General features: G+C 32.6%; 1 protein-coding gene across 1 annotated transcript in view; it reads right to left on the bottom strand.

The window, feature by feature from the left end:
* Positions 1-27,367, bottom strand: part of LOC111000536 (cyclic nucleotide-gated cation channel alpha-3) — an 82,651-nt gene that overhangs the window by 47,613 nt on the left and 7,671 nt on the right. The window contains exon 3 of the mRNA XM_045633550.1: positions 10,381-10,491. Within this exon, the coding sequence (XP_045489506.1) occupies positions 10,381-10,384 (4 nt within the window). The 5' untranslated portion in view covers positions 10,385-10,491. The remainder of the gene's footprint in view (positions 1-10,380; positions 10,492-27,367) is intronic.

The following is a 27,367-nucleotide window of genomic DNA, read 5'->3' as shown; positions in this document are numbered from 1 at the left end:
TCAGAAATAAATTATAATTTGAAATGTATACACTGTATAATGCTTCCAATCTCATTTTCTACCACGGTAAATTTTTACTTGTGTATTTTTGTATCTCATTTTACTGTAGCTTTTTCGTATCATCCACTTTCAAATCACAACGCTGCTAAGGAAGTTTTGACTTCCAAAAAACTATAAGGTCATTGTAAAATCAACCATAATAACAACTTAAAATATGTATCTGCAAAATATTCCCTTGGCACATTTTTTCATAATTATAGTGGATTAGTGCATCAGTGATTTTAATTACCCCTGGGCGCCTTCGAACGCGGTAAAAATAGCTTCAGCCAAGAGAATGAGGACAACTCTAATGGGATAAGTGTGAGTTATAGCTCTGGGATCGTTGTTAAATTACTTGCACAGACTTGTTTAATTAGAATTTTAAAAAGTGCGTACGTACAAAATACACATATCAGAAATGAAACTTCTTTGTAAATTAATTATTAATAAGTAAAAACACATGTACATGATCACTCCATGTATTTGTATATATATTTCTTCCAACTTTTATACACTGTATAGGTACTAATGATATATAAATACATAATCTGAGTTTACTGTACAAGACGTTATGCTACAGAATTGCCATAAAGTTCTAGCATGTATTTTTTCTAGATCTCGCTTTCTCACTCTCTCTCAATCGGCCTCTCTTTTATTCGACAAAAACGTTGCACATGTTCGTGACGATTCGTAACAATTTCAGCCTCATACACCTAAAGTAGTTTCACTTCTAAGGGAAAAAAAAGGGAGAGATATATAAAAGATGAGACAAAAAACCGGCGGTAAAAACCCTCGGTACTCTTTTTGTCAACAGTCACACACACACACATGCTGGTGCCTTTTTGGGTCAAATCATGCCGGTTTCCTCACGAGCAAATGTAGTACACATAGAAGGTCAATTGGTGCACAGCTTCGATGGCTTTCCAGTGGAAACATCCACTTATCTACTGCCGGTCTCCACTCCAGAAAATGGTGATGTTTTAGTCGTCTCACACCTATATTACCAGTCTCCGTATTGCCTATTTGATTTCCTCATTTCAAGGTGTTCTTGAACTCCGTCGTAATGCATCATACTTGAGCAATTGTATTTGGAATATTCTTCTATTGTCTCTGGAGTATATTTCACTTACAGCCCGACAGCTTATACTTTTTCAATAAATTCCGTGAAATGATAGTACTCAAAACATATAGTTATTGCCTATAAAAAGCTTGAAAACAAAAGCTCACTTTGTTGAATGAGGCAAAGCTTCTGAATGTGCAAATGTATCGCAAAGTTCTAACTTAGATGTTACTATGTATTAGTCTGAAGAATATTTGTTGTTTTTCAAAACCAAAATCAAAAAAAAATTAATTTAAGTGTATATTTTGTAAGACGAAATAAAAAAAAACAGCTGGTCCCAACTGGATCCAAGTAGCCAAATCGAGAGAGGAATAGCTATCTTTGGAGGAGAACTTCACCTATTTTACAGTATAATAGTTGAAAAATAGGAAAAACTAACACAACTAAATTAAGGATACAAATTTAATTAATAACAAAACTGACACTAATATGTAAGTAAACTTAATTAATGTAACTTCTTGTTCTGCTGTAAGAATTAAAAGCCTTTTTTATTTTTATTTTGTATTTTATTATTATATTTTATAATTGCTTCAAAGAATAATAATAAAGCCTTTATTGTTGTAACAAGTTCTACACAGAGTAGTTTAGTGTGCCTAAAATTAATTTAATTATGACTACTATCTAAAAAACATTTTGACTATTAACTAGAGTTTAACTAATATACTAACAGTTTTAATATCTATTGATTATTATCGGCAAACTGTAGTTCGGTTACAACTTGTCTTCCGACAAAGGCCTCCTCTAAGGTTTTTGTAAAATTTCTCTATTTTTGTTGTCACTTTCTACATAACCACTTGAATTAGACTGTCATGATTCATGTGCACTGTTTACTTTTTGTTTTGTTCTATGTAACCTGTATCAGTTTAGTTTATTTTTATTTCATTTTGTTTCTGTTAAGTATGTTTTTTTCCCCTATTTTATTATTTGTAATATGTATTTTTGCACTTCTTGCCTACCTTATATAATATACTCACAGTGGTTTTTTCCTTTACTCACAGTGGTTGTCTAGAAGAAATCGCTCTAAAGCGATAAGGCCGCCAGTTGCTTTTCATTTAATTATGTTTAATATTTTCCTTTTATGTAATGCAACGAAGTGTTTATAAATAAATAAATAAAATATAGATACAATAGAGGAATAACAATAAACAGGTTCTCAGTTACGCCATTATGCTGATTCCCGGAATGCACGCCTCACAATGGCCTCTGAACAAATAAATTTTTCCCTCGTTTCCAATATTTTTCACGTTTTCCTTTACTGCTATAAACGAGCTTTGGTTCCTAGTTTCAGAAGTTGTGTATACTAGAAAATATTTGTAGTAAGTATATGTTTTAAAATGGCGCACTCTTTTCGGAGGCAACGATAAACCATCGTCTTAGCGTCCTTCAAGAAAAGAGCGTACAAATTCTTAAAAAGCCGGCAACGCACTCGCGAGGCCCCAAACATCGAGAGTGTCCATGGGCGGCGGTATAACTTAACATCAGATGAGCCTCCTGCCAGTTTGCCCCCTGATCTATAAAAAAAAGGACAGGAGGCAGACCACGTGACGCAAAATATATGTCAAGTTCACTGCGACGCAAGTATGTCTAAAGGAAAATAAATGTTGGATTTCAGTTTCAGGAGGTACCTCCAATGCCGTAATCAATGGCTCAAGCTTAATGAGACATATATATAATATAAATAAATAATATAAATAAATAGATAAATGCAAAAAAAATGTATACATTATTGATTTAGTTTTTATTTATGCAGTATTTTTCTTCTATGTATATTAAATCAATCTACCACTCTATCAGACCATGTCACCGATCTCGTCAGAGAGATGTGAATACGCAGTATGCCTTATGTCCCGCTCTAACGCGTATTGGCCGCACCTTAATTTCGTCATCGCGTGTTAGGTTTTTTTCGATACGGAATTTCTTGATTCGGTCACCGCGCTCAAAGCCCGCGATAAAATCTATGCAATAGCTTAAAAAATATCTTCTTTGTTTCAATAAAATCTGCTACCCATCTCTCAAAATCTATGTATCTCAAAAATATCTTATGTAATATTCAGGGCAAAAAATAAATTGGTTCCTATCTATCAACCGCTAAAAGTTCAAGACGTTGAAATAAGTGACAAAAAATGGGAGAAATCCTTAAGTCTTAAGTTAATAAAAATTATATTTAATAAGACATCTACAATATTTAGAGAAAGTTGTCGAATCTTCTTTAAATTATATTATGCGTAGATGCCTATTCATAACTATTTTAATATAAATTATATACCTGAGTGACCTTCTAAATGGTATTTCATGGAGAAGTGGGGAATATACAAAATATATCGTAAATATATTTTTAAAAACTATCTTTTGGCCGATTTTCATGTATATTTCATATATTTTGAATATATCTGAAATATATTGATTATATTTAATATCAATGTAATAAATATATTAAGGCTTAATTAATTAAATTTAATCAGTTAGTTAATTGTATTAAATACTTTGTTTGTTTGTTCCCTTTTGTAAATCTTTTTGTTATATAATGTATGTATTCCATCTGTGGCTATGTTCTCGGTATATTTGTTTGCTATTATATGTATTTTGTGTTAGCTGTAGGAGTACAAAATAAATAAATAAATAATACGTAGATATAAGAAAGTTTTATAAGTTCTAATTATCAACTGGGGTTATTTCTGTCAAGATTTACTCTGTCTTTGTGTTTAAAGACACAAGTTAATAACTCTGAACTCTCGGGGGCATGAGCCACCGCGAACATTACACATTTCTCCTATATAACAAAACATTCCTAATTGACCGTATAAAAATTACGAATGGAGTTTTTAACTCAAAATAATTTTTACATTCATTTATCGTGCAGACACCCCCGGGAGTAGACCCTGCAATGCGGATGGTTCAAATAAATTTTACAACTGGCACGTAGTCAATCAATTTATTTCGTATTCTACCAATTTTAGTCGGTTTAAGGGCCTAGATTCATTTTGTAGTTAAAAGTAGAAAGTACTAGTCATTTGTGTATATATGACTCGCTTATATGCCACTAGCAGATTGATATGTTCTTTAATATATTATAATTTTTTTGTTCTACCATCCATCGTTTTCCATTTCATCCATCTTTCATGCGCATTATTACATGTTATATTGGATAACATTATTGTAGTTTTAGAAGGGTACCTTTCTTTTTTTATTTGCATTGAGAGTATCCATTTATCACAAATCAGGTGAGCCTCCTGCCGTTTGCCCCCTGATTTATAAAAAAAAAAATACTCTGGATATACTCAACCATTTTGAATTCCTTTACCAATAGACAGCTATGTTTGTGAGTGTCACATACTTTTGCATAAAATGAAACTTTTTTGGTGTCTTATTTGCACAGTCAGCGAAAAATCTATCAAACGAACGATGTGCTGCGAGATTTATTGCGAGTTTCACCAATAATGATTCATGAGAAAGGATTTATTATATATATTTTTAAAGTAGTGGTAGTATAATAAAGATATCCACGTATCGGCCAGCGCTAGACTTACGTGCCTATAGTAATATCACGAGTTTCTGATTGAGTCTACCAGTTGACCTCAGATAATTCTCTGACCGCGCGCTTTACGCCTTATATCTCGGAAGAAATTCAAGGTATAAAAAAGTCTTAAATAAATAAGTTGTAGAGAATTTAATTTAATTTATTGATAATTCATATAAATAGCGTAAAACCCATAAAGAGCGAGATATTTGCAAAAAATGTAAAAAAAAGATTTTTGCTACCTTTGACCCCTGACTTTAAAACTAGCGACCATCAAATTATATGGGAATTTTGAGAACTGTTTTAGGATTCCAGTATACAAGTTCTTATGTGGTAATTAATATACTGGGTATGTCGATTTTCCGAGATATGCACCTAATTTGGCCTAAAATGACTGGACTGTTTGGAACCTGCTTCCCACTGAAATATTTGCGAACCAATTTGACAAGAAAAGAGCATACCTATACTTAAAACCCAGCTACGCACTCGCGAGCTCACTAGCATTGAGAGTGTCCATGGGTAAAAAAAATATATATCGGCGCTTGCATCTCCATTACTTATTCAAAGAACTAATAAATCAATTCAAGATCTCTTATACTAATTGAATTAAATCCATATCAGAATAATTGAATAGAAAAGCTTGAAACGTAAGCTTTTTAAACGAATAAACTGAACTCATAAAAGAAAATGGGCATTTTAGGAGTGCCTTAGTGCAGGAAAATGCCTGTCATTTTAAAACACTGAAGTATGCCGCACGACAAAAATAAATATAGCCTATATTTCAGTACTCAGTACAAGTCTATATTTTACACCAGTACTCGATTTCCGACGAAGTGAAGGCGTACTCTTCTTCTTCCACTTTTCTCTTTTTCTCGCGACAATCCAATTATCGCATGATATTAATTCTTATATTGTTCTTTTTTATAAATATATATAACAGGGGCAAAAGGGTCAGGAATCTCTAACTCAAACTCAAACTCAAAAATATATTTTTTCATATAGGTAAACATGTACACTTATGAACGTCAAAAAGAAACAAATTAAATTAATTGTAAATTTACATTTATAACCAGTTCGCAAGTCAAGGGCGTAGAGCGGGTAAGAAGAACTGGTAAGAAACTTTCCGCCACTCATTTCAATCGCCAAGTTTTTAATACAAATTCTTTGAACTGGAGCAAATCAATCCCAAGGATTAGGATCATTTAAGTATTCATCACATTAAGTGATAGTGCCAATAGAAAAGTTGCCGCAAAGCCCTAAGTCGGATTTGTTTGTAAATACTTCAGTAGCTGCTTCCACATAGTGGTAGTGCGTGGCAAAAACCTTTTTTATCTTACAGGAGGCAGACCGGCAAGAGGCTCATCATATTATATGATGATAATATACCGCCCATGGACACTTGCACTGACAGACGGCTCGCCAGCACTCGTATCGTAGGCTCTTTTCTTGAAGGACCCTAACTCCAATTGGTTCCGAAATAGGTAGTGGGTAGCTGGTTCCACATATTGGTGTTGCGCAGACATTGGGAATTTCGCATACTGCCTTGGCGTGATGAACCTCAGCTGCTGGTATTAAACCGAAAATCTCTACCTAATGCGGAAGAATGCATCGATATATCCTGACATATCTGTGCCTGACATATGATTTTTACCATACAAGTGTAGATACACGTAGAGAGATCCATTAAATACGGTATGTATTTAATGAATCTCTCTTCGAGTTAATATATTCCCATTAATTCGAATCGTTTTCGATCCATCATTAAATACAACATGAATAATTCCAAGCAACCCATTACGAGCAAGTTGAGACTATTTCCTTTCTCTTATATTTTTCCTATGTTGACACTACTTCCGGTTCCTGTTCCCTGAAAAAATTTGATTTTCGAAATTTGATAAATTCAATAATCATACGAAAAATTCATATGTATCCATATGTTTGCGTTCCGCTTCTATCACACGTTTGTGTGTATGTGTGTGTGAGCTAATGTTTGAAATGGCCATGTTAATTTGAGTGTCGATTTGAAGATATATTTGGCGATTATGACACTTGGCGAGGTCTGGGTGTCCATAGGCTTGCGATGACTGCCCATTATGGGCGTCTCTTAGGCTGTGTTATATCTTTAGTAATTAGTCACTATTATATAATAAAAACGTGGAGGACTGTTTTTCTATCTATCATATATTCGCGATAAACTCAAATGTCTATGAGTGCCTAAAATATTCAATACATCGCACCCGTAAACACAACTACATTCTGTATAAAATAAAAACAACTTATACCATAAAAACTTATACATATAATGACATATTGAAAACGAGTTCCATTAATTTATTATATGTAATTAAATCATAGAACCTAACTTGGAATGTAACAGTAATCTTAGCACAAAGAAGTAATAGAAATCCTTGGAGATTTCAATTCAAATTTATTCCTTATTAATATTGTATATTTGAATTTGGAAAAATAATGTTTTACTCCTGGCTGGTGAATAAATTGGCATGGAATAAAATATTATAATATATGCATTGTAAAAAGCTTGCACTTTTTATTTACTCATAATGCATTTTGGAGCTCAGTTTAAGTGTCTAGACAACTTGGTATTTTCTCGGAAATGTTTGTGCCGACTGCTAACGATGTCGAAAGAAGTTCGTAATGAATAAGCCATTTCAAACAACATTATGGAGGGGAAATAATAAAAATCTCCTGGAATTTGTACTTTGTAGAATTTGTTCTATTTTTTAGACTAGGTACATAGGTACCTGTAGATCCCCATTTGGTGATGATGGAGCAAGAGTTCAGCGGATGTCTATGTCCAATTTTTTTTGTACTTACTGCTTTTAAATTTTAGATTTTTATTTAGTAATTGAATAATTTTTTAGTGTTACTTAAAATTTATTTCTGTTAATATGCACTCTTAGTTTTTCTTTTTTTCTTTATCCCTACTAGGGTCGCATAGAGATCGCTTGTTATTAACAAGGCCGCCCGTTACATCTCTAAAAATTTATGTAATCTGTTTTATCTGCTTAATGAAACGAAGGTATTCAATAAATAAATATTTCCATACAAATGTATGTTAGGATTTTTTTTTCTTAATTTGTTGTTTATTGTTTTATTACTTTAGGTGCAAATGAGGTGAGGTCACGCAGTGTTTGGAACTAATTTAGAAGCTGTCTGTGAAAATTAGACGAAATTAATTAGATGTTAGGTGAAGCGGCCTTATATAGATGGAGCACACTGTTACACAACTCATCAATTGTGTTAGGACATTCGCAATCCTGTTAATTAAACTATGCTGCCGTAATGAACACGCTTTACGCTTTACTAAGGAATTTATCGTTAAGTGAACTATATTTTTATTACATATTCAAAGTTCCACGTTGCAATATCACTTTTTAATCTATAGCGATGAAAAGTGATTTGAATTTGGAATAGATATTGTTAATTTAAATCACCAAAGAGATCGAATACAAGCTTAGTATAAAAATGTTACTGGCTGTCAAAAAAGAACGCGCCAAGATGGACGCGGAAAAAAGTTTCTGTAAAAACGCGGGAAACATTGCACACCTCGCGTAACTGATTGATATAGATAATAATTTTTGGACTTTCTGTAATAGCGAGATATAATCATATGAATAAAAATATGTGATTTTTTAAATGCCATAACGAATTGTTAATTTTCCATATACTATTATGCACATATTGCAACGGTAACTAGTATAATATGATAATATTTACATTTACCTTAAATATAAGTAGTATATAAAGTAGAAATAAGATAAAATGTTACTTACAAGTTTGTTAATAAAAGCTATATTTATTTATTTAATATTGCAGTGGAAATAATGGAAGTTATTGTCACCTCCAGTCGCCAATAGTTCATTTGCTCAATAAAAGTGTTATAGATTATATAAATACGTTAAAAATATGGTGGGGATGATTTAAAAAAAAACATGTGAAACGTTAAAATAACATGTAAGAAACTAAGTGAAAATTAGGGACCGACCGGACTTAGCTTAAAAGTCTACCAGACCATAAATTTAAAAACCAAAACGCGCCAAACACATTTTCTTATTGCTTGTTTGGATTTAGGATAGAAAATATGAAGGTGTGATAGTAAAATCTTCTTCTTCAAGTGCCTCTCCATTACTGGAGGTTGGCCGTCATTTTCTTGAAACGTGTCTCGTCCTGCGCCAGATGTAGCAACTCTTTCGCTATTTCGTCCACTCTCTAACGTTAAGAAGACTTCTTCCTTCGACCAACAGGCCGTTTACCCTGGATTTTACCCATTATTATTAGTTGAAGGAGGTGGTAGCGGTCATGGCGCAACACGTGGTACTTTCCGCTGTTTAATGTTCTGCATAAGTTTTATGTACGATATATAGTACGATATTAAAATAAATAAACGTAATTCTTCTGCATGAGTAGCACTTGTTTTGTTCATTATTTTTAACTCAATTTAGGTACTTTGAATCCCAGAGCTCTCCATTTTGGAAACACAGACAACAAATGTGATATAATAACGCGGTAATATTTCTTTTGTTTATGGTTCACTGATAATATTGAAAAGGCTTTTGTTAAAATGGTTGACCAAACTATGGCTATATATAGTTTAATACATATTTTATTTTAGTATTATATGTTATTAGATAAGTGTTAAAACTGTTACGACGCGTCAAACGTGGGCGCGGCCACTAATCAATAAAAAATATAGAATATGCCATAGAGTATACAATGCGGTATTCATAGCAATAGAAACTTTTATATATCATAACTTTTGGCATTGAATTTTGGGTAATAGTTTATTTTACAAGTAGAGTAATCATCCTGCCATAACGCAGATTAAAACAAATCATTTATTTCAATTAGACCACCTAAAATGGCACTTTTGAACGTTAAATAAAATATAAAGATGATTCTATTTGCCCCTTCCAAAATGTAGTTTAGTGTGAAGAAGAATGGGCAAGAAACTCCACACTTACTCTTTTAAAATAGGATTTGAAATATTTGTATACATTATTTAAATAATAAATAGTTATAATATATAAAATAACTATATGTGAAGACAATGTACTCCTAGAATAAATCTACTATACACGTATATTATTGTTTTCTTAGTATACAAAGTCAAGTCAAATTTTGTAATTATTTTTTCGTACCTTTCCACCTGTTTCAAATGTGTTATAAAATTAAACTAAATAATTTTATTAAATTCATGTTCACAGTTTTTGGAATGTTAAAAAAATAGTTTCGAGAATACTCCTACAACGCGATTTCCTATATCGCAGTTTGGATCTACCGCGTTAAAAGGGTTACTATATTGTAACTTATACATTTATATAATAAAAGGATGCATCAATGCAGACACTATGTGTCGGTACCTGTAATGCTATTGTACGAGAGTACGTATCCCGACTCCAGGATAATTGAACATAAAATTAATACATGTACGTTATAAACATATAAATGTATCGAAATCATACATGTTTACCTGGCGGAGAAGAAGTGCGGTGATCATAGGCACCCGCGATTTTTAAAAATGTTTATGTTAATTGCTATAATGTAGGCGATATTTATTTTATTTAAATAATAGAAGCCAATAGTTGGATGCTGGAAGATCTTAGAGGTTTTTGTCCAACGGAAGTAATATTGAGGTCTCTGAATCTTACCCTTAGGTCCTATATGAGGTTGAATAAATACTTACCCATGAGACTGTGGCGACTGGTGGCAATGCTGGAGTCGGGCGGCGAGCTTGGCGCGCGCAGTGGCCCGAGCGCGCCGCCGCCGCCGCCCAGGGTTCCGCCCTCCAGCGCGCCTGCAAACATACTAACATATATTATAAAAAGCCTTTACCAGGATTCAACCTGGGAGACTTCTGAAAAGTCTAATAAGAGCGATTTCTCAGCACGAATTTCAGTATCGAATTACAAAAAACGGAATTCCTCAACGCTAAATGAGAATTGACATAAGTAGCGTTGGAAAAAAATACTGTCACATTTTTCGGTTACGCGTCACAATTTTCCGTTACGCGCCATTTTAAACAATAGGTGTGTTTCATATTTCATTTACCATAAGCCATTAATAATACATTAAGTAACTATACAACACAATAACGTAATAATAATACGTAAATACATTAAATTTATTTATTTTGACGTTCATAAGTGTACATTATGTTACCAACATGAATAAATTATTTTTGATTTTGATTTGATTTAATAATAAAATAAATATATTATAACAATAACAATTATAAAAATAATTCTATTACAATTAATCAAATTTCATAATAATCTTAGTAGAAATAAGGTAAAATTAAATATATGTATAAAAACCTTTTGTTTACCAATTTCTGTAAGTTGCATATCATTTTTCGAAAAATAAGGTTATAATGAAGTTTCACTTCATACGTGTATACACTAAACGCACACATTTTTTTAAAATTAAATATAGACTGTCAATTTCTGACAGTGTTAAAATCTCCGTTGTGTCATGATACACTAATTCGTATGTTCAGATTTCATTTAAACATTGACCATCTGACGCGGCTCATACAGCTCTTCTACATTTTAACAGCTGAAGGAGCGCAATATACCAATAGCACAATAATATTATGGCGCTACAATAATATTAGGTCTTGGCCTCAGATTTTTGAATCTGTTTCATGATCATTTTTAAATCTAATAGGCAAGTAGGAAGATCAGCCTCCAGTGCCTGACACACGTCGTCGACTTTTTGCGTCTAAGACATGTCGGTTTCCTCACGATGTTTTCCTTCACTGTTCGAGCAAATGTTAAATGCGCACATAGAAAAAAAGTCCATTGGTGCGAAGCCGGGGATTGAACCTATGACCTCAGTTATGAGAGTTGCACGCTGTAGCCACTAGGCTAGATTTGAATATTTATTTATTTATTATTTATTTATTTACTTTAATAATTAATATTAAATTAATATTACTCTGTTTTGTTTTCTATCTTCCTCTTAAAGTGGCGTAGACTATTTCTAGCCCTTAATTATGGCCATAGGCTTTGAAATAATCCCACCTCCTTGATATGCTATGACTATGCATATATTGTTTTAGTTTGACATATATTTTATTTTAGTATTACATGTCACTAGATGTAATAAACTGTTACGAATGGCGTCAGACGTGGGCGTGGCCACAAATCAATTAAAAATATAGAATATATGCGGTGTTCATAGCAATAGAAATTTTTGGCATTGAATTTTGGACGATATTTTATTTTATAAGTACAGTAATCATTCCATCATCATCCCCATAACGCAGAAACTCTCTAGTTTTGTGGATTTTGATTTCACTCGCAAGCCCTCTGGCATTGAGAGTGTCCATGGGCGGCGGTATCACTTAACATCAGGTGAGCCTCCTGCCCGTTTGCCCCCTGTTCTATAAAAAAAAAACATCTGAGAATCGTAATCAACTTAATAAATTAAATTTATTAAATTTTTCAAGGAAATTGGCAGAAAATTTACAGCTTATTTATATTCATATCTTTAAAATGGTACATATTCGATAACCGAACCTGGCTTATGAAAATTCAAACATCCAGCGAACTGGCCACTTGTTACTGGCTGTACAAAAATTCAGATAGAAGAAAACTAGCTGATGAAGCGGGCGTGTTTTGGGCGGTTAAAATTTATGCGTCCTCCGCAATGCGGGCCTTGGCAAACCACGTGACACTAGGGAACTGAACAGGACAAAATTGAAATGTTAACGAGAATTTATTCAACCCTATAAGTTGCGTAGTGAATGTGATAAAAATATTACGTATAGATTAAATACAGCAATATTATAACGCAGTTGTACGAAATATTTCCTTATCCAATTTCAGCTAACTGAAAAAGCATGTGATAGATATCAATAACTAAAAAGACAAAGGACAAATTGGAACTAGGCGCTAGGGAGTCGTCACCAAAGCTAATATCCTTAATGTGCTGACACAGCGTTCGTATATTTGACCCAAATGAAATGTGACTTGAACCCACAATTTATACTAATATACTTTTTATTTTCTTAACGAGTTAAAGACATACAATTGTTCAGACTTCTCCGGGGGGAATTACTGGATCGGGTAATTAATATGAACAGCTTTTTTACTGCTAATCGAATTGATTAATAAATGATAATTCTGGAGGAACGATAGTAAACAACTCTTCCAAGCTAAAGGGAGGGACGTCGACCATGCTAACCACTGCCTGGTCCGAAGGTTCCTCCGGGCCTAATAGGACAGAAAAAATTATGATAATTGTGGAGGAACGATGTTGAGCTACTCCAAGCTAAAGGCAGGGCCAAAGGCCACACTTTATCAGGTAACTTATATAAATAGCTTTTTTACTGCCAATCGAATTGATTCATTAATGATAATTGTAGAAGAACGGTGGTGAAGCTCTAAAGGAAGGAATCTTGACCATGCTAACCACTAACTGGCCCGAAGACCCCTTCCTTGCTAAACGAACAGAAAATTGTATGATAGTTGTGGAAGAAGGATGGTGAACAGCTCTTCCAAGCTAAAGGGAGGGACCTCGACTATGCTAACCACTGAGAGGCCTGAAGATAAGGGATCTTGCTAATCGAATTGAAATTAATATAATTCTGGAGGAACCATGGTGAACATCTGACTGGTCCGAAAGCCTTAATAAATTCGAAAATTTGTATAAACCAATATTGACAATTACTTCGTTAGCGCGTTTGGGTATCTTCATCGCAGTGATTGGGGCCGAAATAAATACCTATGGCCCCGTTAAGAGATACTATATTTAAAGTATGTTACTATTCTTACATTATTGATCGTAGTGGATTCTGTGCCGATTTCAATGTTGAGTACGTACCGAGTGGATAGTTAAAAGTTTTCTATATAGTTAAGTTTTTTTATATAATTATTTCACCATTAGAACCCCCCGTTATCCTTGATGAATATTTTAACATTATATACTTATATGTATTTAATAATGTAAGTCAAGGTGTGAAAAAAAATCAGTAAAGATTCTTAAATCGCGTTCGCGAAAAGTATTATTTATTTATTTATTTATTTATTTATTTACTTACACTTCGTTGCTAAAGAAATACAAATAACACAGTATATATAATTATCAACAGAGCAAAGTGTTAACAGTTGTATAGACGACATTAATATTATCATTGTGAGTGTCCATGGGCGGCGGCATCACTTAACATCAGGTGAGCCTCCTGCCTGTTTGCCACCTGTTCTATAAAAAAAAGTTTTTGAAGTGAAACGCACGCTTGACTTGGGGAGTAAGCTTTCGAACACGTGACGTAATCGTTACGAAAAGTGTGATCGGAGAAGGCGAACGGAAGTTAAGTGGGGGATATAAGCAAGAGACAGCAGTGCGCGCGCACATTTTCTTTCTCTCTTCCTCTCATAGCCAAATACGTTCCGTATATCTAACACACTTCTGTTTTTTATAAGCCTATTGTCTCGGTTTTACAATCAACCACAGTAATTACTGATGTATCCAATAATGAAAATAATGAATAAAAATAAAAGATATATGCAAAAATATTAATTTACCAATGAAAATATGAAATAAATTTAAATATTTGTAGAAAATTAACATATGTATATATACATACATGTATATATTGTACACACATATACATACAGATGGAGCGAAATAATTTCTATTTACCGAAAACTTACGGCTATATAACTCTACGAACGAATGAATGCGGTTGGAACAGTTAAGTTATAACTTGGATTGTTGCCTAAAATCGAAGTAAGATTAAATATTAGTTATATTTTAGCCTTTGAACTAAGCTACTACTCGCTCGACCTGGCTAAGAGCATTTTCCTTAAATGGCAAGCTATAATTAGAATCCAGAGGCAAATTAATCTCTCTTAATTTATCCAGTAAATTGAAATGGGAAACTTGATTTAAGTCAATCGTGCCTATATATATCTTTGGGCGTTGCAGTATTGAAAATCAAGGCCTGTTTCATATTAAAATCGATTTCTTTCTTGTCAAGAATTGAATGTTTGCACACGCATAGGTTATTAATGGGGCTTCAAATAATGTTAATATAATCACGCTATGAAATATATAGTCGAAATAAAAGTGTGTTATTCCCATGAGAATGTAAGGGCGTGCTAATTCACCATGTCTACCGCTGATAGAGGAAAAATCTTTGTTTTATTTTATTTTATTTGTAATAATTATTATTTACTTAAAATGTCATGTAACATGGAACATGGTGTAATGTAATTAAAAAGAGTGGCGGAGAGTTCATTGCCAGTTCTTCTCTTCCGTTCTACGCCCTTGATTTGAGAACTGACAGTAAATGTAAAATTATAAGCAATAAGTATAAACTTATGTTCTGTCTATATTTTTTATCTAAAATGTACATTAAGTTTTACGAATAAATGAATAAGTGACTTTGATTTATTTCATAAAATATTTTTAGTTAAAAAAATATAAATTTCGAAAAATGATTGCTTGAAATTTTTTTTACTAGTATAATATTAAATTGCAAAGTATACTGCGAAATGTTAAATTCTCTGTTATCAATAAATAACCGCATACTAATCAGTGAAATAGTTCAACATTAGAAATTACAATATTTCTCAAAAGAAATGAGCAATTTGTGGAGCAAGCTGTCTTGATAGTTGCGTACCTTATTTTGAAGCTCAAAATTTTATTTCAAAAATATATGGAAGAAATTATATAAATATATTTTATATTCGTGCACAGAAACATACATATTTTTAAGTCCAATATAGAAGTCTTTTTTGACGTTCATAATTAGTGTACATTATGTTACCTGAATAAATGATTTTTGAATTTGAAGTGACATACAGACATGGGGAGAAATTGGCTGTGCCAAAAATCAATCTAGAACTGTTTCGGAAAAACACCTTTTGTAAGGCAATTAAAGTTTCCAATAAATCACCAAAAGAATTAAAAGATCTTCCGACTTGGGTCTTTAAAAAGCGACTTAGTGCATTACTTTTGGAAAAAATTTACTATTCAATAAATGATTATTTACGTGAGACATTGTAATTGATACATATTTAATAAAGTATGATATGTACGATACAGATAATATAAGAATTGATTTTGACTAACAATGTAAAATGTAAATTAAGATAAATATGCACCCCATTGTGTGTGGCAGAAATTGCGAAAGATTTACGATTGTACCACCTTAACATTTTGTACCATATTAAATATTATTATTATAGATATAGGTTTTCTGTTACCTGAGTTGTATCATACGATTTCCGAACCGTACAAATACGCAGCAGATTGTAAAAATAAAATTTACAAACCTTGAAAACACAGAAGAAAAAAGGTAAATACAATTTTAGAAATTACTTATAGAAATATACTTAATCCCTCAATACGGATTAGGTACCAGCACTAATTAAAAAGTATACTGGAAATAAAAACAAGTAATATTCATTCAGATCGCTGACAAAACCAATTCAGTTAAAGTTAGAAACTTGTCGGTTTTGTTCTCGGGAAAGCAACATATACATTGCAACTGTTTGTTCTACTGTGGACGTAGTTTTCGGATTTAGACGTACATTTGGTCCGATGTGCATTCTTCTCAGTCGTACTCTTCATCAAAAAGAGAGACCACCTCAAAAGGAGAGATGTCAAGAAGTACTTGGAGAAGCGGGAAGACTCTGATTTTTTTAAGTAGTAGTTTTAAATTCTTAGTATTATTTGTTGCTTTTAAATGTCAAATTTCAGTTTTTTAATTTTATTCTTTTGTTTTTTTAATTTTTGTATTTTAATGCGATTACTTGTTTTCTGTTTTTTAAACATAAATTGTTCATACAGGGCGTCCCACGGCGATGCCACACGGAGGGAAAGTACCTTAAATATTAATGATAGAATATTTTACTTAAAGAAGACATCGTTTAATTTTTAATAATAAGTAGAACTGCATTCACAGATTTTTTAAAAATCGCCTACCTCAACCGGGAATCGAACCCGAGAAATGTGACAGTAAAATTACATGTATTTTATAATAGCGTTTGAAAGGGCTACTCATAAGCATTATTTTTTCCTTAATAACCTAGCATATTAAATGAAACTAAAAACATAAAATTTTACATTTTATGTTTTTAGTTTCATTTTAAAACGACTTTACAGACAACCGATTTTTATTATAGAACAGGGCAGGACATAAACGGGCAGGAGGCTCATCTGATGCTAAGTAACACCGCAACCCATGGACACTCTCAATTCCAGAAGACTTGCAAGTGCGGTGCCAGTCTTAAACTAGTGTTAACTAGTACTATTAAAACTGTAGTGTTCAGTTTAATAATATTTCTGCAAATCATTGATTCACACAAAAAGGCGCAACGGAATTTCGCGGGAAACTCATTAAAACTGTTCAAGTTTTTATCCGCAAATACTCTACTCAGAGTGGTTCGAAAATCGTCGCTAACACTTCCTTCCGGCGAAACCGGAATTGATTTATATTCCATTGGAATTTGGAACGCCTTTCCTTCCAATTTTAAAATTCTAGCTCTCACAAATTCACCGTGAAATTAATGAGAATGAATTGTTCAATGAATGAAATTTATTGTTTGTTTGAGGATTTACAATTTGATTAGTACTTTTGTTTATATTGTCGATAAAATCTGTATGCGACGGTGGTCGGAAGGTAAACCTGCTCAGAATTCGAATCCAATACAATGTGATACGTTTAAAAACAAAACGTTTTCTCATAATTTAATCAATAATAGTAAAAAAGTAAGTGCCAACGTACCTACATAACTTTTTCTATTACTGCCACCGTTCTAAAAAGATACGAAAAGATACGAGGCAGATACGAAAATCTATTGAAATTTCAATTCAAAAATTATTTATTCATGTAGGTAACATAATGTACACTTATGAACGTCAAAAAATAAATACATTGAATGCTTCTAATTTTACATTCACTGTCAGTTCTCAAATCAAGGGCGTAGAACGGAAGAGTAAAAAAACAATAAACTCACTGCCACTCTTTAATCGGCAAGTTTTTTCTTTTACACAACGTGCGTAAGGAGCTGCAACCATTACACCATGTTCCACATGACATTTTAAGTAACTAATAATAATTAAATAAATCAGCAGTCAGCAGTTAGGCTATGGAATTCACTTCCCGTCACTATTCGCTTAGCTCCTTCTCTATCTTCCTTTAAATTTCTGCTGTATAAACATTACCCGTCCACGTTATATCCCTAACTTGCGTACTGACTGACTGAGACTGACGAGAGACCGATCTTGAATTGGATTATCATGATTCATGTGCACTGTTTACTTTTTGTTTTTTTCTTCTTTAGATTAAGGTTCTATAGATTAATATAAATATATTTTGTTTTTTTGTATAACTTCTGGTTATGCACTTCCTGCACTCATCATTTTTTTATTTATTGTTTTCTTTTCTTACTAGGGTTGCCTGGAAGAGATCGCTTGTTAGCGATAAGGCCGCCCGTTGCATCCCTTGTAATTTATATATATTGTGTTTCTTTCTAGCAACGAAGTGTGAATAAATAAATTAAAATAAATTAATTAATTAAAAAACAAAGATTTGTCCTCTATCATCAGCATGGTGAAATAGGAGCACGCACTTATATTCTCGTGGGAACAACACGCAAATACGTAGTCGAAATAACTAATATACACGAATTCAAGTACGACCAGTCACAGCCATCGGCCACCTCGCTATATTTTAGGGAGAGAGACAACCGGATGCATGGACGCCACATATACCTATATGAACATTTGGATTTAACAGAACTATATGAACATTAGGCTACTTCTTATTAATTTGCTATATTTGTTTTTAATATTGTAGAATTGTATGATGATTTACTTTTTTTTAAAAGAGTACCGAGAGTTTTTTACGCCGGCTTTTTCTCTCGGCCAACACCCTCTGGTTTCTTTGCCGATGAGTAGGGATGCCTACAGAAGTTGAAATTTAATGACGTGGAATAAGTGATACCATGATGATCTTCTGTTTTTTTATTATTAATTATTATTACGTATTTTTTTTAATTATTAATAACCTATATTAAAATTGTATCAACAAGTCTGTTTAAAAAAGATTTTAATCTATGAAAGTGAAACGAGCTATATCTAAGTTTCCAAGCAATCACATTACCAAGCTATCGTGGATATGAACAAAGCCTGATAGTCAAGTACACGCAAAATAACTTAGTATAATACTGCCTGTGATTTATAGACGGATAAGCTCTCAAAAGCCGAAGGAAAACATTTGCGGCATTGTTCAACTTTTGAGTGGATAGCAAGGAAGGACTATAGGTCAAAACCTATTGTTAATCGCACCAAAAAAACATTGGTGTTACAACCTTTTACGTCTGCGATTGTTTCGTAATCAATTTTTTTTTAATAGGCAAGATGTTCATGTTTTTGAGTACAGACTATGCCGGATGTTTTCCTCCACCGTCTTATAGCAAATAATATATTACCGGTAAATTTAAAGAATGAAACAAACCATACATTATAAATCTCAAAGAAGTTCGATAATTTGTGGTTTAAAATACATAAGAAATGTTATTACACCGTCACAGAGTATGTATGTATGTATGTGGACTGTTTCCGCACTTAGCCGCTCAATAGATTCGTTGTACATGAAGTCCTGGCTAGCTAAGCCTTTAAAACTTTTATACTCTTTAATGTATAATATTGTATGATTTTGATATTTGTAAATATGTGAGGCTATGTATATTACCAATACAATAATATACCTATATAGTAGTTTTATTCTAAGTGTCGATTATCTTTTCATATAATTATTTGACTAATGTATACAAATATTGTAAACTTATATATTTAAACGAGCAATTCTTGTGTATATATATAATTGGAATCTCGGGATCGGCTCCAACGATTTTCATGAAATTTAGTATACGGGGGTCTTTCGGGGTCGATAAATCGATCTAGCTAGGAATCATTTCTAGAAAATTTCATTTTACTCGTGTTCTATCACACTCATGATTATTTTTCATTAAATTAATAACTTTAAAAAAAACAGGATTTTTTTTTATTATTCTGTCGGTAAGATCGAAAAATACTATTCATATTACATCATTTTATTAGTATGTAATTCGTACTTAAATATAATTTACAAAAAACACGACTTATAAAAAAAATACCGAGCAAAGTTCGGTCATCCAGGTCCTTCTATTTAAAAAGAGTAAGTGTGGTGTATCTTGCCCATTCTCCTCCTCACAAAACTACCTTTTGGACCACTAGAACTAGAATCATCTTAGGAGTAAAGGTCTCGACACCGAATGGGACAAAATCATATTCGACGCCTAGAGCCCTGTATTTTCATACTTTTGCATCTTTTTTTTATAGAACAGGGGGCAAACGGGCAGGAAGCTCACCTGATGTTTAGTGATACCGCCGCCCATGGACACTCTCAATGCCAGAGGGCTCGCGAGTGCGTTGCCGGCCTTTTAAGAATTGGTACGCTCTTTTCTTGAAGGACCCTAAATCTGAACCGTATTAACTAAACCTCTCTTTCCATCAAAACGTAAACACTATTTGACAGAAAAAGACAAAAGAGTTCTTTATTACAAGAGTGCTTAGACTGTATTATTATTATTATTTTTTTAGAACAGGGGGCAAACGGGCAGGAGGCTCATCTGATGTTAAGTGATACCGCCGCCCATGGACACTCTCAGTTAGTGGCTTTGACTTATATCAAACAGTGTTGGCCTAATTGCTTTACCGTGTGACACTTATTCCTACGGTCTACTTATCCTACGATCAGAGATGGGATCCCCGGCTGTGCACCGATTATCCTTCTGTTTATCTTAACAATGTCCAAAGTCAAAGTAAAATCTTTATTTTATTCTAAGGTATGGAATAAAGAACGTACGATTGCTCTAGTGTGCTGAACTGCGAACTCAAATCAAATCACTTATTCCAATTAGATCACCTAAAATGGCGTTTGAACGCTAAATAAAATATAAAGATGATTCTATCTGCCCCTTCCAAAATGTAATTTCTTTTCTTATTAATTATCTTTTAAAATAGGATTTAAAATATTTGTATATGTTACTGTAAAAGCTCGAACTACGGTTAATCTTAAGAAATAAGTGTTAGGGCCTGTTTCACAATGTCCGGTTAAGTTCCAAATAAGCTATTTATTACTTATTGGTAGGATAAATAGTATTTTTGCGTTTCACGACTGTCGGATAGCGCTATACGTCATGAAATTTGAAGTATCTTATTCGGAACTTATATCTTTCGAATAATTTATGTGTTGCATAGCTATTTGGCACTTTATCCATACATTGTGTAACACGCCCTTAGTCTTAGGATTTACCGACATGAGTTGGTAAATGTAAGTACATATTTCTGAAAATACGACGATTTTTTCGAGCTTTTACCATTCGAATTCAGTGTATGATAGGTTTTACCACTGTCAGCTGGTAGATGTTGGTTTTAGGAATAAAACAATGAGTAATTCTTAATTATTTACTTTAATGAACTATTAGACAAAACAAGTGCATAGTATTAAAAAGGTATCGATAGGAATAAGAACAAACTATATACTTTCAATATATCTTTCATTTAATTCTTTCTCTTTGATTATTGTTATTTGGTGTGTTTATGTGTGTGTGTGTTTGAAATAAATGAAAAAAAAAACAATAAAACAATGTGAGATAAAAATAAAATAATTACAGTTTGTAGTATTATAAAACCAAAATCTGTTAAATTACATCAGCAACCAATTGATATTGTCAAGGTTCCATGATTGACCTTTGGAACCAACATATTTCCAAGAATTTAGTTCATATAATTTTAATTGTTTAATATTTGTATTGTCTCGTTTTGTATGTCTTATCTCTCACTATAAGTGCTTTTCACATAAAAAGTCATTTAATTTGGTTCTTTTACCAATATATAGTGTGCCGAGCATTGGAAACTTTTAATCAATAAAAAAAAATCAAGCCCATACATGATCAAGATAATAGGAAAGGTACTGATACTTGCTAACAGCAATGAGAAGCTATTAATATTAAGAGGAAGGAAACAGTCGCTACTGGGTCGTAATGGATAACAGAGAATTATTCATGTTAATGATGAAACGAAAGCGATTCGAATTAATACGAAGTAATGAATATATTAGCTGACTACTTCGAGTTATACAGAAGTTATTGTAGAATATTGTTGTTTACAGGGTTGTGATGTGATTACCATATTTAATTAAGTTACCATTTTTGTTAGTCCAGCGACGCTCCCCATTTTAACTTTAACTTATTTATAAGCTCTTCTTTAAACGATTAAAGACAGCTGACATCTAGCTTCAAACAAGTGTTTCATTTTTTTTATTTAACTATATATATAACTATAACATTAACATAGAAGCTATGAATGTTTGAAATCGTTCCAGTAGCTATGTTCATTACAAATATGATAGTTATTACAATATGTATATAATTAAAGTAATCCTCTAAAGTTGAAGTTGTAACTCGAAAGTATAGGCCAATCATATTTATTTTTCTATGGCAACCAGTTGCTTACTCTTCTGTGACCTTAAGACCATACCAAAAACGTAAGTGTATTTGTTTCTCTATTCTGTGTCTCGTAGATATGACCGCCATCTTCTTTTACATTCTTAATCAACAGGCTATCTTTCGACAGATAGTTAAACGTTTTCGACGCTGCTTTATTTAAATCAAAATACCAGCGACATAATTGAATATCGATCTTTAATTAACTGTCTAGAGATTCAATTAACTCTCTGATTTAACTACTTTACTGAGTCATATTATATACTTGACTTTACCTCTTAGAGAAAACCCGGTAGACTAAGGCGGCTTTGATGAAGTTGTCAACAATAGAGGTTGGAAGTCAACGTTGTTGGTCAACAACAATTGGAAGTGAAAAGCACTGGATAGATTGTGATGGCGAAGTGATTAGAGTAGGCTAAGACCCACAAGGGGCTGTGTAGCAATTGATGATGATGATGAGACAATATGGCGCTATTTTCGCTTTAGGAACGAGTTTACGCATTTAGTATTAAATAATTCAAATCAAGTTAACATGTTAAACTATTTATTAATCTATATATATGTGCACTCAGAAACAATTACTTGACATACCTTTGTGTCCCTTATTCTACGAACGGGTTTTTAATGCTTGAGTTACTTACGTTTTTCCATAGGCTGATTTTCTAAACGGAAAATGTAAACGTATGTGTAAAATCTTTAGGATTTAGCAATTATGCGTCTATGAAAAAAAGATAAATATTTTCGCCACCTATAGACTATTTACACGTCGGCTTAGGGTCTTTCAAGAAAAGAGCGTAACAATTCTTAAATGGCCGGCAACGCACTCGCGAGCGTTCTGGCATTGAGAGTGTCCATGGGCGGCGGTGTCATTTAACATCAGGTTAGCCTCCTGCCGTTTGCCTATAAAAGAATATAAAAGTTGTGAGATCCATGTTGGCAATTTATTCAGTCCCTACTTAATGGACCTTTTGCCTTAAGTTACTCCGTAACTAGCTAACCTACCAACATCTATAATGATATAAACAATATCAAAAAGTGAGCGACAAAACTGGGAAACTTTGACTAATTAAAATTTTTAGAAATTTGCTTTAAATGAATGTAATTTTAAACATAGATACCGTGTGTACACAAGGCTTGCTTCTAGTTTTATCAACGAAGTCATTAGTAAAAAACCGTTTTGAGAAAAGAATTGCCGTGCCATGAGAAAAGTTTTACCCAATACAATCAAGTAAAAGCCTGATTAATCGGCTTTTTAACTGTCTATATCAGGTAGACAATGTTCCTTAAAATAGGTCAAGGTCAATCTCCAGCAACGCCTAAATCAAATTCAAATTGCAAAGTCCATAAATTAGCGACACTCGCCTACATTTCATCGAATTTTCAGTTTCACTACCTTCCGTTGACTTATTAGAACTGTTGATGAATCGTTCTCAATTACGAATAGCTCTCAAAAATCAAAGCTCTTTAATTCAGTACACATACACACACACAAACTCCTTGTGGTTTCCTTATAATATATACATTCCTTATGTATATACTATTGTAGAAAAATTTATATATTTTATTTTGTTACCGTTACAACCTACTATAACCATAATTGTCTATTCTCTATTACTTATTATCTTTTGTCGATCCGATGTGGTGGAGGCCTGTGACCTGTAACACAGGTGCTCTAACCTTTAGCAGGCATCAGTCTCACATAAACAATAATTATCCCTCAAAAGAAGAATGACAATTATTTACATACATTAATAAATAGTTGTAACTTATCATGTATGAAGTTTTGTGAGAAAATAAATAAAAATTATTATTATTATTATCATTGAAAAGGAGTGTTTATCAATAAATTGTGATTCAAAATCAATCGAAAAATATTTTGCTATTAAAACTACTACTGCACAAATTGGATAAATTTTTGACTTTTTTTATGGGTAGGAAAAATATTTTTAGAAATTTAACATGTTGTCAGCGGTAAATCGATCTCTTTATAGTCTATAGTTTAGCAAAATGTTCTATATTTGTTAGTTTTAGTTTTAGTATATAAAAAACAACACAAAAATGAGATCGACTATATACTATCCAACCAACCAAAACTATTCAATAACTTTGAAGTCCTGAATTTAAACTATCCGTCAGACCACCGATTAATTAGATCAACATTAAAAATAGCCAAACAAAAACAAAGTAAGACAGAGACAAATGGGCATCTTTGGATGGGCATCTTTGGGCATCTTTGGAGGAGGCCTTCACCCAATAATGGGGTTCCTACAAATTATATTATTTAAGTATACTAAAATCTAACCAAGCTAGCTAATAATACAATAAAATAATGTAATAGTAAATATTATCTAGTAGTAAATATGATATATATAGTAGCAAATATTATATAAGTAATATATTAATAACAATAAATAAAATAGTTATAGGTAAATAATATAGAAAATAAATAAAAATAAGATGGTATTAATTTTAATTAGATAAGTAAGCGTTTGGAGATGGGCCAATGTAAAAAGTTATATTTGTAGGAAATAAAAAGGCTTTTTTATTTTTTTATTTATTTTATTTTATTTTTATTTTATTTATATAAAAAGGTAGGCTATGTAAAACACAAATATTAGGAAAACAGTGGTTACCTAGAAGAAATCGCTCTAAAGCGATAAGGCCGCCAGTTGCTTATATTAATTTATGTTTAATATATATTTTTTACCTTTTATGTCATGCAACGAAGTGTTAATAAATAAATAAATAAATAAATAAAACGGAATTCCCGTGAAGCTAGTTTTTGGAACCTAATTGAAGTTTTTCTAATAAAAATAGCTAAGTTTGGGAACATGATAGAAGAAACTCAGATGTCTGGTTGTCCGGCGCCTGCTTGTGTCATGTCATGTCATCTGATCTATGGTACATTAGGAGTTATTAATTATATGTACAAACGTATTTATGTAAATGAGTATGTCTACTTAGGACATTTGATAACTAATAAAAAATGCATAGTCAAATAACTGGACTGTAGAGATACAAATACTTTTAAGATTGTATCTCTACGGTCTGTTGGCTGTGCCAATAAACCTCGCGCCGTAAAGTTGCAGATGTGGCAAAGAGAGCCGGAAAGTCCTCTGCCCCATCTAGGGACATTAAGTCAAGGTATTGACAACTCTTCTCTTTCTAATTCATCTAAATAAATACTCGTTTGTCTCTTTCTGACAAATTGTGTCTACTCCTGGATGACAACAGACTAGAGTAAATATTATCTATCTATGTAAACTCAAACTAAAAATATCTTTATTTATATAAATAAACATGTACTTATGAACGTCAAAATAACAAATTAAAGCAATTATTGTAAATTAACTACCAAGAACTGGCAAAAAAACTTCCGTCAGTATTTTTAATCGCTGAGTTTTGACTCATATAAATTGTTTGAACTGGAGCAAATCAATCCCAAGGATTACGATTATTTAAGTATTCAAATTTATAAAAAGCTTTATTAATTTATTTACTTTTAACGAATGCTTTGAATTTATTTAATGATAATTCTCTAATTTAGCTTGGTAGTTTGTTGTAAAAACGAATTCAATTTCCATATAAGTGGTTTATCTTCTGGAGCCTGGTTGGTCGTACACTCAAATTACATAGTTCTATTTCGCGTATTATACTGGTGAAAGTCACCATTTGTTTTAAAATCGTTTACATTTTTTTGTACATACAATAAGGCCAGATAGTTTATATAAAAATCCCTAAGTGGAGTTACACTTACATTTAAAGCAAAACATTCAAAGAGAAGGGTCAAAATATTCAGTATGCATTATCACCAGAAAACCTTCGCAAACTCGGCAAAAGGCTTTAATAATTACGTTTCGCTTGAACAAAGAACGTAACGAGGCGTACATACCTTTTAACAAGAGTATATATCTTTATATATTATGTTTTGTTCGGAGTTATTTTATCCATAACTCATGGGTTATCGGGTATGTCAAAAATGTTTTGGATTTTGACATACAGGAGTTTCTGAATCACTGTTAGAGTGGGGTTTTTTTTCTAATAATATAATGCATTCTGCCTAACTGATGTAAACACATTGAATACTTAAACAGTGGATAACAAAGTAATAGCTGGAAACCAAAACTTTTTATAACAAATTTTGATTAAGTTAATATGAATGTTTGAAAATATGTATAAATGTATATTATTATTTTTGATAAAAAAAATATTTTTCGGATCCGAGTGGAGATGGCAATGGTTTAAAAATTGTTTACAAGTAGTTCGCACGGATCCGAGTGGGCTGTACCGCAACTATGATCCGGCTCCACTCGGATCCGAGTAAAGTGCACTTAATGTGTTAAGTCATAGAACCGCTCAGTAGACACTCATATTGCCAGAAAGCTCTCAGTGAGGTCCAGATTTTTAAGAAATTTAAAAAAAAATACCTTGAAATACTTCAGAGGGCAGCTGGTATTACATAGTGGTGCTGGGCGGAATTGTCTAAAGAAACGCTCAATTGTGAACGATGGACGTCGAGACAATACAATAATTTAGTTAGTTATTAATATTCAATTTTTTTTTTGCTTTTCTCTAGATTAAGGTTCTATAGATAAATATATTTTTTATATATAGCTTCTTGTTATGTACTTCTTGCACTCATCGTTGTTATTTATTGTTTTCTTTTCTTACTAGGGTTGCCTGGAAGAGATCGCTTGTTAGTGATAAGGCCAGCCGTGGCATCCCTTGTAATTTTTATGTATTGTGTTATTTGTGTTTCTTTGCAACGAAGTGTGAATAAATAAAAAGATAATACGGATGTTTTCTTGCCTTATCGTAGCTTGAGTTCCAAAATTCCACTGGAATATGACCACTGAGCGACTGCACTTGGTGTATTGCCCCAGTAAAGTGACATCATTATATCAAATATTATTTATAAACGTACAAATTCTGAAAAGACCGGCAACGCACTCGCGATCCCTCTAGCATTGAGTGTCCATGGGCGGCGGTATTACTTAACATCAGGTGAGCCTCCTGTCCGTTTGCCCTCTGTTCTATAAAAAAAAAACAAAGAAAACATACAACTATACATATTTAAAAGCCTACCCTGAACAAGGAACCTTTCTACGTGGAAGAAGAGTCAGTGGTTCCTTTGCTTACCAATTACTTTTTAATATTTTTATTTTT

Source organism: Pieris rapae, chromosome 23 (genome assembly GCF_905147795.1).
Source record: "Pieris rapae chromosome 23, ilPieRapa1.1, whole genome shotgun sequence".
Lineage (NCBI taxonomy): Eukaryota > Metazoa > Arthropoda > Insecta > Lepidoptera > Pieridae > Pieris > Pieris rapae.
The sequence above is the reverse complement of the archived record's forward strand: the minus strand, read 5'-3'. Positions and strand labels throughout refer to the sequence as shown.